General features: G+C 43.7%; 1 protein-coding gene across 2 annotated transcripts in view; it reads left to right on the top strand.

Moving 5' to 3' along the window:
* BCL2L11 (BCL2 like 11) overlaps positions 1 to 14,165 on the top strand; it is a 137,997-nt gene extending 123,832 nt beyond the window's left edge. Inside the window, exons 4-5 of one of the 2 annotated variants that reach the window (XM_025260589.3) lie at positions 12,519 to 12,589; positions 12,937 to 14,165. In XM_025260589.3, the coding sequence (XP_025116374.1) occupies positions 12,519 to 12,589; positions 12,937 to 12,949 (84 nt within the window). In that variant the 3' untranslated portion in view covers positions 12,950 to 14,165. Of the gene's footprint in view, positions 1 to 5,780; positions 5,919 to 12,518; positions 12,590 to 12,936 lie in introns of those variants that run through there. The other variant, XM_044925575.2, reaches the window with a different exon arrangement.
* Positions 14,166 to 16,524: the final 2,359 nt, after the last annotated feature.

Raw genomic sequence — 16,524 nt, 5'->3', positions numbered from 1 at the left:
ATGGCTGGATGGCATCACTGACTCGATGGATGTGAGTCTGAGTGAACTCTGGGAGTTGGTGATGGACAGGGAGGCCTGGTGTGCTGCGATTCATGGGGTCACAAAGAGTCGGACACGACTGAGCGACTGAACTGAACTGAAAGAGTGCTACCATACATGGAGAGAGACATGTCCTCATGACAGGCATCAATTCTACAGGAAGATGCTACAATGCTAACGATAATTGGGTCTAAATGGGTCTAAGCTTCAAAATACCAGGGCAAAAATGGCAGAGTTAAAAAGAGAAGTAGAAAATACCACCACCGCAGTTGGAGATGTTAACCTCTCCTTGGGCATTGATAGAAAAACTAGGCCTAAAATCAGTGAAGACATAGACGATCTGTTCAAAAGCATCACCACCTTGACCCATTAATAATTATAGAACTCTACACCCAGCATTGGAGAAGGCAATGGCACCCCACTCCAGTACTCTTGCCTGGAAAATCCCATAGACGGAGGAGCCTGGTAGGCCGCAGTCCATGGGGTCGCTAAGAGTTGGACACAATTGAGCGACTTCACTTTCACTTTTCACTTTCATGCACTGGAGAAGGAAATGGCAACCCACTCCAGTGTTCTTGCCTGGAGAATCCCAGGGACGGGGGAGCCTGGTGGGCTGCCGTCTATGGGGTCGCACAGAGTCGGACATGACTGAAGTGACTTAGCAGCACACCCAGCATCTGAAGAATGCACATTCTTTTCAGATACATGTAGAACTTTTGTCAAGAGAAACCATATGTTAGGCCACAAAATAAGTCTTGATAAACAGAATAAGACTGAAATCCTACAGAGCATTTTCTCTGCCCACAATAGGATCAAATTAGAAATCAATAAAAAGAAATCTAGGATGGCCCTAGATATTTGGAAATCAGATGACATACTTCTAAATAACCCCAAAGAAAAATTAGGAAAACTTTTGAACAAAATAATAATAAAAATACAACATAGTAATATTCATGAACTGTAGTTAAAGCAAAATTTAGAGGGAAATTTATAGTCTTACGTGTGTGTGTATGTGTGTGCTCAGTGGCTTAGTTGTATCCAACTCTTTGTGGCCCTATGGATTGTAACCCTCCAGGCTCTTCTGCTCATGGGATTTTCCAGGCAAGAATACTGGAGTGGGGTGCCATTTCCTACTCCAGGGGATCTTCCCAACCCAGAGATTGAGCGCAAGTCTCTTTGGTCTCCTGCATTGGCAGGCCGATTCTTTACCACTAGCGCCACCTGGGAAGCCCATAGTTTTACATATGTACATTAGAAAAGAACAAAGGTCAAAAACAATGGCTTCATGTTCTAATTTGAGAGTCTAAAAAATAAGTAAAGAAAGAAGAAAATGTAAACCTAAAGTAAGTAGAAGTAAAGAGATAATAAGAACAGAAATAGATGACATAAAAATAAAGAATAAAGAAAATTAATATCAACTCTAGTTAGATCAACCAAAAAAGGAGAGAGAATGAAAATTATCAAAATTAGAATAAAAGAGAGGTCAACACTGAAAATGCTATGGATATTGAAAGAATGGTAAGAAAATATTATTTAAAAACCTTTATGCCAACCAACAAATTTGACAACTTAGATGAAATGGACAATTCTTTGAAAAATGCAACTTACCGTAACTTAGATATGATAAAATAGAAATCTAAATAACCCTGTATTTAGGGAAAAGAATTTCTTTTAAAAATGTTCCACAAAGAAAACTTTGCTTAAGATAGTTTCATTAGTTCTAACATTTAAGAGAGAAATACTGCAAACATTTCACAAACTTTCAGAGAACAAAGGAGGCAAAACTTATTTTATGAGGTCAGCATAATTCTAATATAAAACTTGACAAAGGCATTAGAAAAAAAAGTAAAAGAGACACAGCTACAAAAAATTTAAATGAGATAGTAGCAACTTGAACTAGTCATGTGTTAAAAGTATAATACTTAGGAAAGCTTCATACCAGAAACGGAAAGTTGAGTTAATATTAGAAAAATTGATCAGTGTAATTAGCCAGTTAACAGAATGATGGAGAAAATTATATAATTATTTCAATGGGTACAAAAAAAGCATTCAGCACTCATTCTGCAATCTGATAAAAAGGCATTTATGACCCAGGGATCGAACCCGAGTCTCTTACATCTCCTGCATTGGCAGGCAGGTTCTTTAACACTATTGCTTAAAATTCCATCCATGGGTCCAGTAAGCATTTGAGGTTTTTTACAAAGAGCACAATTGGCTCTTTCCAAATGAAAAGACAAGTGTAGGGTCAGAGATTTCACAGCCTCCTTGATAAAACAAATTAAAGACAATGTAATTTAAAATCATCTTACCAACGTTATTGGATATAGTTCAGATTGTGGTCAGGGTACTGCTGAGAAAAAACAGCTCCCAACCAGATTCTCTTCTTCATGGGCCAGTGGGGCTGGGATGGGGAAGTATGATAAATCATAATAAAAGGTCACATTTGACTTTCCAGTCTCAGACTGACAAGAGTATATGCAGTTTTGTGTTGTTTTTGGCTAAACCAAGTGCCTCTTTGGTAAAATTAATCTTGTGTGCATGCTTAGTCACTTGTCTTGTCCAACTCTTTGTGACCCTATGGACCATAACCAAAAAGGCTCCTCTGTCCATGAAATTTCCCAGGCAAGAGTCCTCGAGGGGGTTGCCATGTCCTTCTCCAGGGGATCTTCCCCACTCAGGGATCGAACCTGTGTCTCCTGCATTGGCAGGCAGATTCTTTACCCATGAGCCACTTGGGAAGCCTGTATATTAATGCTGAGGGAATTATAAATAAACTTTAATACAAGGAGGTAAAAAGAAGGAGAAAGGTCATATCCCAGGCATCGTAGACCATTTTCTGTATGTGGGACCTACAACTATATGGTGGTGGTGTAGTTGCTCAGTCGTGTCCGACTCTTTGCAACCCATGAACTGTAGCCCACCAGGCTCCTCTGTTCATGGGATTCTCCAGGCAAAAATACTGGAGTGGGTTGCCGTTGCCTTCTCCACGGGATCTTCCTGACCCAGGAATCAAACTCGGGTCTCCTGTATTACAGGCAGATTCTTTACCGACTGAGCTATGAGGGAAGCCCTAGTCAGCACTTATAAATATTTGTTAATTGGGTTGAAGGAATTCTGCATTTCCAACATGGAAACAAGTGGATGATTCTCAGCACACAGTAGGCCTCAATAATGCTTCTCATCCGGGACCGTAAACCTGACAATCAGATCCCACCAGCAACTTCTTATCCCTAGAACCTCTTCCTAAACTGTTTATGTTCTAGCTGATTCTTCAGGCATCAGGGTCAGCTTACCTTACATCCTTAATGCACAAGGACTAGTTTAGCCACTAGGGCTTAAGGAATGTGGCCCCTTTCCAAGACCACCACAAGAAAAAGAAGTGCAACCTGAACGCATGTGGCGCCTCCTGATGCAAGTCCAAGATTGTCCTCTCCTCACCCTGTTACTGAACCAAACTTGGGTCTGCTCGCCCACGCGCAGTAAAAGCAGTTTACTGACACCAGTTTGCAGTGAAGGGAAATGCAGCATTTGTTGCTGGGTACGAACCACAGCCAGTGCTCAACGAGCCCAAACTCCCTGATGGATTTCCACAAAGTGATTTTTTAGTCTTCATTTTTCAAATAAATAATTTTTTAAAGTCTTTATTGAATTTGTTACAATTTTGCTTCTGTGTTGTGTTTTGGCTTTGGTTTTTTGGCTGAGAGGCGTGTGGTTTCTTAGCTCCCCCACCAGGGATCAAACCCGCATACCCACATTTCCTGTGTTTGAAGGTGAAGTCCTAACCACTGGACCGCCAAGGAAGTCCCCTCAGCAAAGCAGGCTTAAAGGCCAGGTGAGGGAGGGGCGGCCCAGGGTGTGTGAGGGCTCTGATTGGCTGATGGTGAGATAATAGGGCCAGGTCACGGGAGTGAGCCTTATCAGTCCTTAGGGGCCAGTAGGTCTGGAGGCTAGTGCTCACGATTATCAAGTAGTAGTTAATTTCTTCCCTTGGGTGATGGTATTAGCATCGTAAAACAACGCAGGAAATGTGCATCAGGTAGTTTCTAGGTCCTTCAGAGAGGAGCTAAAGTAGAAGACATGGAGGAAATGGCTGCTCTAGAAGACCTCATAGGATCCTGCTCAGTTACAGCCCAAGACCAAGATTTTCAGACACAGTCACCTCCATGACAGGGGGAGGGGCTGTCTGTTAGCTGTTTGGCTCATGACCTCCATCCTGGCATATCTTGGACCCCCATGTTCCTCTTGCTTCCTCTGAGGTTTAAACCATCTTTCTACTTCCTGGATTCCTTTCGGGGATTTGTTCAAAGAACGTACAGTCACTGGCTTTCTTCCCTTCCCCCACCTTCCCAGCCATGCTCTTAGCCCACATCTGCATCTCCTGGCCCCAACCATTGATCTGTCTTCTAGACCCGCCAAGATCATAGCTATAACAATATACCCCAAGTGTCAGCAGTTCCCTAGCTTCTGGATCTTGCATCTGTAGGTCAGTCTGGTTCATCACCTGCTTAACTGAACTCAGAACTCAACCTCTCTTCGAGATAACCAAAAAGTCCACTTCTTCAAAACTTTTAGTGATGCATAGACTTGACAGATGATGTTGAGGAACTAACTCGAGGAAGAGGTTAACCTCACAGACTTCAAAGCCCCCCAAATTCCCTGATGAATAAATTTCTTTCCCAAAGTTCTTTCTCTTATGAGACTTCATCCCTGATGCTCCTCTTCCTGGAATTCCCATCCTCAGCCCAGGAAAACTGAGTCCCTCCTCTCTTAATTACAGCAGCTTCTCTGCTCCTCTAAAGCCTACATGCCAGCCCTTGCTTTTTACCCACATGAGCTCAAAACACCTGCCCAACAGATTGAGTCTGCCCTACAAGGAGTCTCATAAAATCTTCCAAGAAACATCACCTCCACCCCTAATACCATTTGCCACATGCTCATATTGTCATGAAGAAGCAAATGGCAACCCACTCCAATATTCTTGACTGGGAACTCCCATGGACAAAGAAGCCTGGTGGGTTACAACTCTCAAAAGAGTCAGACACGACTTAACACCTAAACAAACAACATTTTGTATCAGGCAAAGGATTCAGCCTTTACAAATATTATTGCAGAGGTCTTATGAGTTAGGTAATATAATTATGCCCACTTAATGGGTAAGAACTCTAGAGTTCTGAGAGTTAGTTAGTTGCTCAGTGGTGTCCAACTCTTTGCAACCCCACAGACTGTAGCCCACCAGGCTCCTCTGTCCATGGAGTTCTCCAAGCAAGAATACTGGAGTGGGTTGCCATTTCCTTCTTCAAGAGTTCTGAGAATCACTCGCCAATAAGCCATGTTCACACCACCATGATTCTCTATCCTCAAGTGGGCATTTCTCGCAGCTGCTGAGCTGCTGGTTTCTTCCCTGTGGATTCCTTGTCACAGCCCCAGCATAGTTGCCCTGGGTCCTCATCAAACCCTTAATCCAAGGCCACATGGCCTCTGTGGATTCTGCAAAATAGTTTCTTCAATGGACATCCTTTTTTGCAAATAGCTGTTTGACTCTACTCTTCACCTACTAAGGCCAACATTTCTTGAGCAGCAACTGTTCTAAGCATGTTGAGTGCCTCATTGCAATGGATCCTCTCCACAAAGCTGGGGAGTAGGTTCTCTTAGTATTTTGTGCCTCCTTGATGGATTCAGCCTCTCCAGCTTTACAGCCCCACGGCATCTTTGACCTGTCCCCTTCCATGTCTCTTGCCCAGGCCTGGAGGGAGCTCCTGCATTCCTCACCCATGGGGCTTCATCAGCTCTAACAAGAGAGACCTGCACTCATGCTTACTACCAACACAGGTGGCATCAGGGCACGGAGAGATCATCCCTGGGAAGTGACTGGGAACCATGATGAGAGAACCACTCAGGGTATGTGTCCTACTAACTTCATAAAGAATGGGACATCTAGGGACTCTGTGTAGAAGCACTTTCAAGACCAACAGCAGCAAAACTGCAGAGGGGACAGCTAATCCCATTCAAGCTCACTGGTTTTTTTTTAGAGAGAAATTTCTACTCTTCTAATGAACAAATGGACAAAACAGGCCATAAGACCTCAATTTTTTTTTTTTTTAATGTGGACCATTTTTTTAAAGTCTCTATTGAATTTGTTACAACATTTTGGGTATTTTTGGCCCCAAGGCCCCTGACTAGGGAGTGAACCTGTACCCCCTGCATTAGAAGGCAAAGCCTTAACCACTGGACCACCAGGGAAGTCCCCTCAATTCTTTTTTAAAAATTGACCAATTTATTTATTTATCTATTTTTGGTTGTGCTAGGTCTTCATCGCTGCTCACAGACCTTCTCTAGTTGCAGCAGGCAGGGCAGACACAGCTTCTCGCTGCTGTGGCTTCTCTTGTTGTGGAGCATGGGCTCTAGGGTGAATGAGTTTCAGTCATTGTAATGCTTGAGCTCAGTAGTTGCAGCGAATTTAGTTGCCCCGCAGCATGTGGGATCTTAGTTCCCCAGCCAGGAATCGAACCTGTGTCCTCTGTGTTAGCAGGCGAACTCTTTACCACTGGCCACTAAGGAAGTCCAAGGCCTCAATTCTTAAAGATGTTAAGGGACCCAGCACAATATTAGCAATCTGATCCCTGGGAGAGTGAGTGGGGAACTTTGTGATGGTACCTGCTGTTCGAGCTCTCCTAGCCTGAGAGGTCTGTGGGCATCTAGACCAGGTAACTCTAAGTAGCCAGCTGAAGGTGGCTCTCAATTGCGTGTTTGGTCTTTGCTTACTATGGCCCAAGGCAGGTTGGTCTCTTGATTCATTTAACTCAATTTGGCAGTTCCCTCGTAAGCCTTCAGGATCAAATATGTTCTGAAGAGTAAAGACTCATTTGATTGTGCACATTGTCACCAAAAATCACATAACCTCAAACTCTGCTGAAAACAAAATCCCAGGCAAGCCCCGGGGTGTCCTGGCCAAGACCCAGATTCAACCAGCCCAGATCAGATCAGATCAGTCGCTCAGTCGTGTCCGACTCTTTGCGACCCCATGAATCGCAGCACGCCAGGCTTCCCTGTCCATCACCAACTCCTGGAGTTCACTCAGACTCATGTCCATTGAGTCAGTGATGCCATCCAGCCATCTCATCCTCTGTCGTCCCCTTCTCCTCTTGCCCCCAATCCCTCCCAGCATCAGAGTCTTTTCCAATGAGTCAACTCTTTGCATAAGGTGGCCAAAGTACTGGAGTTTCAGCTTTAGCATCATTCCTTCCAAAGAAATCCCAGGGCTGATCTCCTTCAGAATGGACTGGTTGGATCTCCTTGCAGTCCAAGGGACTCTCAAGAGTCTTCTCCAACACCACAGTTCAAAAGCATCAATTCTTTGGCCCTCAGCCTTCTTCACAGTCCAACTCTCACATCCATACATGACCACAGGAAAAATCATAGTCTTGACTAGGCCAGATGAGGCCAAATTTAATTCAAGCTCCTTAATCTGGTCTGGGCTTGATAAAGACATTTACTGATGCTCGTGATACGATATAATCATCACCATTATTATAGATGGCTATCTCATGTTAATCTGCAGGACATAGTCACCTGCAGCGGATTGTCCCAGTACATCTAATAATAAGGGAAGGAGAGAGCAGGGCAAATTGGGAGAGTTGGCATTGACATATATACACTGTGTGCTGTGCTGGTTTGCGAACCCAGGTCTCTGGCATCGCAGGTGGATTCTTTACCATCTGAGCCATCAGGGAAACCCCATATATACACTATGATTATTAAATGGGATTCCCAGGTGGCACCAGTGGTAAAGAACCTGCCTGCCAATGCAGTAGACATAAGAGATGCAGGTTCGATCCCTGGGTCAGGAATGTCCCCTAAAGGATGGCATGGAAACCCCACTCCAGTATTCTCATCTGGAGAATTCCATGGACAGAGGACCCTAACAGGCTACAGTCCATAGGGTCTCACAGAGTTGGACACGACTGAAGCGACTTAACACACACATGTATTAAGTAGCTAGCCAGTGGGAAGCTGTTGTATAGCACAAGGAGTTCAGCTAGGTGCTCTTTGATGGCCTAGATGGGTAGGATTGGGGAGTAGGAGGGAGGCTCAGAAAGAGAGGATATATGTATATATACAGCTGATTCGATGGACGTGAGTCTGAGTGAACTCCAGGAGTTGCTGATGGACAGGGACGCCTGGCGTGCTGCGATTCATGGGGTCGCAAAGAGTTGGACACGACTGAGCGACTGAACTGAACTGAACTGAACAGCTAATTCATGTTGTTGCACAGCAGAAACTAACACAACATTGTAAAGCAATTATACTGCAATGAAAAATTAAAAAAAAAAAAAAAAAAGGGACTAGTAGATTGTAACCAAGGAAAAGCAAACTGGAAAGCAGTGAGTATAATATAAAAAAGTTGTGCATAAGACAACATTACAAACAGTAGAAAACTGATTCCTTGATCAACATGGATCCTAGAGTTGCAGGGGCAATAGGTAGCTGCTCCCAGAGGAAGAAGAGAGACTTGTCATTGCTGACTCTTCTGTGTCTTGAAATTGGAATCATTAGATCGCATTCCCTTTTTTAGAAAATTGAGATAATAGTTTACATATCATGGGCTTCCCTGATAGCTCAGTTGGTAAAGAATTCACCTGCAATGCAGGAGATGCCGGTTTGATTGCTGGGTTGGGAAGATCTCCTGGAGAAGGGATAGGCTACCCACTCCAGTATTCTTGGGCTTCCCTTGTGGCTCATCTGGTAAAGTATCCATCTGCAAAGCATGAGACCTGGGTTTTATCCCTGGGTTGGGAAGACCCCCTGGAGAAGGGAAAGGCTACCCACTCCAGTATTCTGGCCTGGAGAATTCCATGGACTGTATAGTCCATGAGGTTGCAAAGAGTTGGACACGACTGAGCGACTTTCACTTTCACTTTCTGTATCATAAGATTAACCCCATTAACACGTGCAGTTCAGTGACTTTTAGTATATTCACAAGGCTATGCAACCAGGGCTTCTCTGTGGCTCAGACGGTAAAGAATTTGCCCACAGTGCGGGAGACCTGGGTTTGATACCTGGGTTGGGAAGATCCCCTGGAGGAAGGTATGGTTACCCACGCTAGTATTCTTGCCTGGAGAATCCCATGGGCAGAAGAACCTGACAAGCTACAGTCCTTGGGGTCGCAAAGAGTCAGACATAACTGAGCAACTAACACACACACACGTATGCAACCATCACCGCTATCTCAATCTGGAACATTTGCATAACTCCCCAAAGAAACCAGTCCCATTAGCAGTTATTCTGCATCTCTGTCTCCTTCAACTCCTGACAACCATTTATCCACTTTCTGTCTCTGTGGATTTGCCTATCTAGGCATATCATATAAACGGAACCATAAATTATATGGACTTTTGAAACCAGTTTCTTTCACTCAGCAATGTGCTTTCAAAATTCATCCATACTTCAGCATGCATTAATACTTCATTCCTTTCTATAGTTGAATGTTGAATCTCATTATTGTGTTTATTCGTGTACCAGTTGATGGACATTATCATAAAGAATATGCTATGCATATCCATGCACCAGAGTTTGTGTGGATAAGTTTTTAGTTCTCTTATATATGCAAGAGTGGAACTGCTGGGACATATGGCAAATCCAGGGGCTTCTCCAGTGGTTCAGCAGTAAAGAATCTGCCTGCAATGTAAGAGAACTGCAGGAGATGCCGTTTCGATCCTTGGGTTGGGAAAATCCCCTGGAGTAGGAAATGGCAACCCACTCCAGTATTCTTGCCTGGGAAATCTCATGGACAAAGAAGCCTGGTGGGCTACAGTCCATGGGGTTGCAAAGAGTCGGACATGACTCAGCAACTAAACAGCATAAATAAAATTAAAAACTTAAATTATATCAACACATGTCAGATAACCTTAACAATATGCCTGGTCCATATAAGCAAACTTCTATGGGTTTCAGTCGAGTCAAGAGACCAGTATACCTTTTCTGACGCGCTTTCTTCCGCTGCCCTCACAGACCCAGGCAGTAGTGTGCCTCGGTCTCCACTCCCCACCCTGGATACCCATCAAGCAGCCCAAAGCCCTTCTGGATGCCTCTACTTAGTTACAAGTTCTCAAACCCTCACAGATAGTAAAAGCCTCTGAGAATTTAATGTGGGAGCTCACCAGGCGGTCCAGAAGATTTCATGGACAGGCCCTTTTATTAGAGGGGCACGGTCCTAATTGTTAGCAGGCTTGGAATTTTCCCTCCACTCTGGGCCACAAGGCTGATCCTGCAGGAGTGTGGGGTAGGGATATTGATGCCTCTCCCAGGGAGCTAGGTACCGAGGAAGCCTTCACGGTTCTCACTTCTAATGCCCTGTCCATGTTTCTCCATTATTTCACACCACCATGCACCTGGACTCTATCAATCTATGCTGCTGCTGCTGCTGCTGCTAAGTCGCTTCAGTCGTGTCCGACTCTGTGCGACCCCATGGACTGCAGCCCACCAGGCTTCTCCGTCCATGGGATTCTCCAGGCAAGAACACTGGAGTGGGTTGCCATTTCCTTCTCCAGTGCATGAAAGTGGAAAGGGAAAGTGAAGTCGCTCAGTCGTGTCTGACTCTTAGCGACCCCATGGACTGCAGCCCACCAGACTCCTCCATCCATGGGATTTTCCAGGCAAGAGTACTGGAGTGGGGTGCCATTGCCTTCTCCCTTATCAACCTATAAACTGCTATAAAAGGGTGGCCTCTCAGCAGCCTCGTCCCCTCTCCTTGAAGATCCTCTCCCCACGTGTCTTCTTTGACAAAATCCAGCCTGCCTAAAGACCTGCCTTGATTAATTATTAATTGTTTCACATCAATTTTAACAAATTCATTTGGACCGTGTCACCCCTACACACTTTTATTAAACTAAATAAAAGCTAATGAGGTTTCTGACTAAAGAAAGAAAGAAAGCCAAAGAAAGCTGTGCCGCATTCTTAGGGTAAAAGTCACATTTTCTAGTCAGCATTTTTTTGAATGTAGTGTTTCAAACACACATGCAGACGAGCCCATCCTCAGCCTTCATCATTTGGTGGTCCATCTTCTATGCCACCCTATATCTACCACCTGCTTCACACCCCTTCCTATATTATCTTGAAACAAATTTCAGTACTTAGATAACTTTGTTTGCAAAGCATTCAATGTCTATCTCTGGAAGATAAGGGCTCTTTTTTTTCTTTTTATTGGTGACAACTTTATCAAAGTATAATTGCCACTTAATAAACCTTATATAATTGAAGTGTACACTTGCATGGTTTGGATACTTACACATCTCTGAAGCTGCCATCACAATTAAGATAATGAACACACATACATCCCCCTCAAACATTTCCTTCCATCCCTCTGTAGTTCTTCCAGCTTTTTAACTCCCTCCGCCCAAAAGGCAACCGCCGATCTGCTTTCTCTTGCTGTAGATTAGCTGCACTTTCTATAATTTTATACAACTAGAAGCATAGTATCTACTTTTTATTGCCTTTTTTCTTACTTATCATAATTATTTTGGGATTCAATCATGCTTTTGTGTACATCACTTGTTCCTTTTCTTTATTGGTGAGTATCATTCTATCGTATGGATATGTCAAAAGTTGTTAATCTGTTCATTCTCTGGGATTCTCCTGGACTGCTTTCCATTTTTGATAATTTCAAGTAAAGCAATTATGAACATTGGGGTACAAATCTTTGTGTGAACATAGGCTCTCTCTCTCTCTCTCTCTTTTTTTTTTTTTGTGGAGTGTAAATAAACAGAGGTGGAATGGCTGAGTCATATGGTAGATATATTTTTAACTTAAAAAAAAAAAAACTGACAAAATGCTCTTCAAAGTGGTCATACTATTTTCCATTCCCACCAGCAGTGAATGACTGTTCCAATTGCTTCACACTCGTGCACACATTTGGTATGGTCGGTCTTTTTCATTTTATCCACTCAAGTGGGTTAGTGGTATCTCATTGTGGCTGTGATTCGCATTCCCCTAGTGACTAATGATGTTGAGCCTCTTTTAATGTGTTTATTTTCCAGCTCTATACAGTCTTTGGTGAAGTTTTTTTTTTTTTTCAGATCTTTTGACCGTTCAAAAAAATTACGTCGTCTTGTTATAAATAACTTTTTTATAAATTTTAGTACAAGTCCTTTGTCATGTGTATGTTTTGCAAATATCTTCAGTCTGTGGCTTTCCTTTTCATTTTCTTAAGTGTCTTATGAAGGGCAAAAGTTTATTTTTTTCATTTTGATAAAATCCAGTCAATAGGTTATTTCTTTTATGATTTATACTTTATATGTTGAATTTAACAAATTGGTGCCCAAACCAAGGTAACTAAGATATATCATATGTTTTCTTCTAGGAGTTCTGTAGTCTTAGCGCTTACATTTATGTCTATCTATAATCTGTTTTGAGTTGATTCTTTATATAATGTCCAGTAATGATTAAGCTTTTTTTTTTTGCTTATGGCTACCCATTTTTTCTAGCACCACTTGTTGAAGATCATACTTTCTACACTGAATTTCCTTGGTGCCTTTGCCAGAAAAAAATCAGTCATGTAAGTGTTGATCTATTTCTGTATTCCTAACTCTGTCCCATTGGTCTATATGCCTGTCTTGACACCAACCCACTAAAGAAATAACCAACAGCAATCATAAAGTAAATTAAGAAGTTTTGTAATTTGCTTTATGAAAGAATGCAGGGCTTGCGAGGTTTCTGGGCTATGCCTGTCCCCACATTCTGGAGGGTTGTGTGTCTCTTCAGGCAGTGAGGCTGGAGGGAGTGGAAGCTTTGAGGGCCTCTCCTGCCCGGGCACAGATAAGAAAGAGACAGGGGGACCCTGACTCAGGAGTCCAAGGGTGTGGCCTGGACAACCCAGCTTGACCAATTATGCTAATTTTTCAGAGGGAGAGGATAGACGTGAGGAAAAGTGACTCAAGAAAATCACCACAGAAGTAGGTGTCATTGCCTCCAAGAGGAAGATGAGGAAGACAGTTATACAGCAGCTTATGAAAAAATCAGTCACCTGTAGGTTCAGCCAAGGGTGTGCCTATAAAATTTAAGAACTCAAATGTCCCCCTTTTCATCCCTAGCTCTTTACTAAAAAAAAAAAAATCCCCTATCATGGTTTTGGATGTTCAAAGAAGGGACACATTTGAATTATATTGAGGACAAAACTTCCGCTTCTCATGGGGCTCAGATGAGAGGCCATGCCTGGCTTGTGAGGCAGGTCAACAGTGGGGAAAGATGGGTACCATGTTTGGAGACCACACTGGGCTTCAGGAAGGCTCCAGCAGAGAATCAAAGCCCATCATCACAGGATCAGCAGAGACACCCCGGGAAATCAGAGGCATGGACCCTTACAGGGCCAGCTGAGGTCATGGTTCACAAAGGGCAGATGCTCCTGAGAAGACACCAGAGCAATGGACAAACCAGCAGATGGCCACTGCTTCTCCAGCACTTGGGACATTCTGGCCTATGGCCTGCTTGGCTTATAAAGCCCAGAACACCCAGAATCTTGTCACTACCTGTGTTGGGACAGAGCTGGGACTGGTCTGCCTCCATGTCTCCGTGCAGGGACCTCTGGGAACCTGGAGTCCCAGTCAAGCTGAGACAACTCTGCACCACCAAGATGCCCCTTACCATGTCTCCAGCTGTGCCCAAACCATTTCGGAAGCAAAAGCATGAAGACAGTCTTGCAGAGTTGGCCACTGGTGGCCCCGAGAAGGGACACAGGGGGTCCAACTTCCTCAACCCTCTCCATCAAACAGCAGAAATTGTACAATTTTTCAAGGAGATAGATTTTAGCCTCCTTTTCCCTTAAAAAAAATTATTTATTTATTTTTGGCTGTGCTGGGTCTTTGTTGCTGCTCGGGCTTTCTCCAGTCGCAGCTGGCAGGGGCTACTCTCTAACTCAGGTGTGAGGACCTCTCCTTGCGGGGCCTTCTTTTGCTGTGGAGCACAGTCTCTGGCTGTGTGGGCTTCAGTAGCTGTGTGGCCTAGGCTCCAGATCAAGGGTTCAGTGGTTGCGGTGCAGGGGCTTCGTTGCTCCGCAGCATGATCTTCCTAGACCAGGGATTGATCCCATGTCTCCTGCATTGGCAGGCGGATTCTTTACCACTCAGCAACCAGGGGAGCCCTTCCCTTTTTTTAAGATTTTTTTTTTGGGGGGTGGGGACCATTTTTAAAGTCTTTATTGAATTTGTTACAATATTGCTTGTGTTTTATATGGGGGTTTTTTTGGCCACGACGAGGCATGTGGGATCTTTGTTCCTCAACCAGGGATCGAACCCACACTTCCTGCAGTAGAAGGCGAAGTCTTAACCACTGGACTGCCAGGGAAGTCCCTTCTTTTCCCTTTTTGTTTTAGCCAAAATTACCCTTGACAAAGTTCCATGTAAAAGGGCAAAGAGTTAAGGAGTTTCTACTTTGAGAAAAGCTTATAAAAATAATACCCTAAAGATGTTCCCCGAGCTCACACAGACAGCTTTGGAGCAGTGCGTTCTAGCTCTGCACTGAAAGCTCACATTCCAGGAGCTGCCCTGTGCAAGGATGAACCGTGGTCCCATGCATTAGGAACGACTGCCTACTGTGTCCTCTTTGCAAGACTCACATGCAATCTATATATCAAAGATTCCAAAACCCAGGAAAAGATGCTCCACATCATTAGCTCTTTGTTGTTGTTCAGTCACTCAGTCGTGTCTTACTCTTTGCGAGCCCATGGACTACAGCACGCTAGGCTTCCTGTTCATTACTATCTCCCAGAGCTTGCTCAAACTCATGTCCATTGAGCTGGTGATGGCATCCAACCATCTCATCCTCTGTCACCCCCTTCTCCTCCAGCCTTCACTCTTTCCCAGCATCAGAGTCTTTTGCAAGGAGTCGGCTCTTCACATCAGATTGCCAAAGTATTGGAGCTTCCGCTTCAGAATCAGTCCTTCCAATGAATATTCAGGATTGATTTCCTTTAGGATTGACTGGTTTAATCTCCTTGCTGTCCAAGAGACTCTCTCAAGAGTCTTCTGAAGCACCACAGTTCAAAAGTATCAATTCTTTGGCACTCAACCTTCTAAGTGGTCCAACTCTCACACCCATACACGACTACTGGAAAAACCATAGCTTTGACAATACAGACCTTTGTCAGAAAAATGATGTCTCTGCTTTTTAATACACTGTTTGTCATTAGTTCTTAGGGAAATGCAAACCAAAACCCACTTCACACCTGCTGCTGCTGTTAAGTTGCTTCAGTCGTGTCCAACTCTGTGTGACCCCATAGATGGCAGCCCACCAGGCTCCCCCATCCCTGGGATTCTCCAGGCAAGAACACTGGAGTGGGTTGCCATTTCCTTCTCCAATGCATGAAAGTGAAAAGTGAAAGTGAATTTGCTCAGTCATGTCCGACTCTTAGCGACCCCATGGACTGCAGCCTACCAGGCTCCTCCATCCATGGATTTTCCAAGCAAGACTACTGGAGTGGGGTGCCATTGCCTTCTCTGTCACACCTGATAGGACTGCTAGAATAAAAAAGATGGACAATAAAGGGTATTGGTAAAGATGTGGGGGAGATTGGAGCTCTCATGCATTGCTGGTGGGGATGTAGAATGCTGTAGATGCTTTGGAAAACAGTGGGTGCGTCCTTGAAACAGAGTTACCAAATGACCCAGTAATTCCACGGTGAGGTATATATCCAAGAGGCTTGAACACCTTTTCACACAAAATGTGCCCATGAGATGTCTACCAATTGATGAAGGGATAAACAGAATGCAGTATCTCCAGACAATGGAATATCATTAACTTGTATGAACTCTGAAGACATTATGTCATGGAAGCCAGTCACAAAAGGCTACATATTGTATGATTCCATCTATATGAAATGACAAGAGTAGGCAAATCTATAGAGACAGAAAGCAGATTCATGGTTGCCTAGGTGGGGAGTCATTGCAGACGGTCACAACGTTTCAGCTTGGGGTGATGGAAATGTTCTACGGTTACCATGGTGATGAGTGCACAACTGTGAAAATACTCAAAGTTCTTCCAAATGCAAAGTATAATATACAGGATGGATAAATAGCGAGGCCCTACTGAACAGGACAGGGAATTACATTCAATACCCTGTGATAAACCACTTTGGAAAAGTGTGAAAAAATACATATATATATATATAAAATAATCACTTTGCTGTAAGCAAAAATTAACACACTGTACATTTAACATTGTAAATCAACTATACTTCAATAAAATAATTTTTAAAAAACCTACTGAATGCTTAAAATGGGTAAATTTTGTTACTGTGAAACCAGGGGCCCACAGCCTGAGCAGCCGGCAGGAAGAACAGCACAGACAGACAGACAGAGGGCTGCCCTCATGGACCCTCCCCTCCACATCCACTTCCAGGTGTCATGAGAAGGACACACAGCATCGGCACTGTCCAAATAACTTTTTATTTATTTAGAAAAATGTGTTGAATTTATTAGGTGATGGTATGAGCCTGCA

Source organism: Bubalus bubalis, chromosome 12, assembly GCF_019923935.1.
Source record: "Bubalus bubalis isolate 160015118507 breed Murrah chromosome 12, NDDB_SH_1, whole genome shotgun sequence".
Classification (NCBI taxonomy): domain Eukaryota; kingdom Metazoa; phylum Chordata; class Mammalia; order Artiodactyla; family Bovidae; genus Bubalus; species Bubalus bubalis.
The sequence above is the reverse complement of the archived record's forward strand: the minus strand, read 5'-3'. Positions and strand labels throughout refer to the sequence as shown.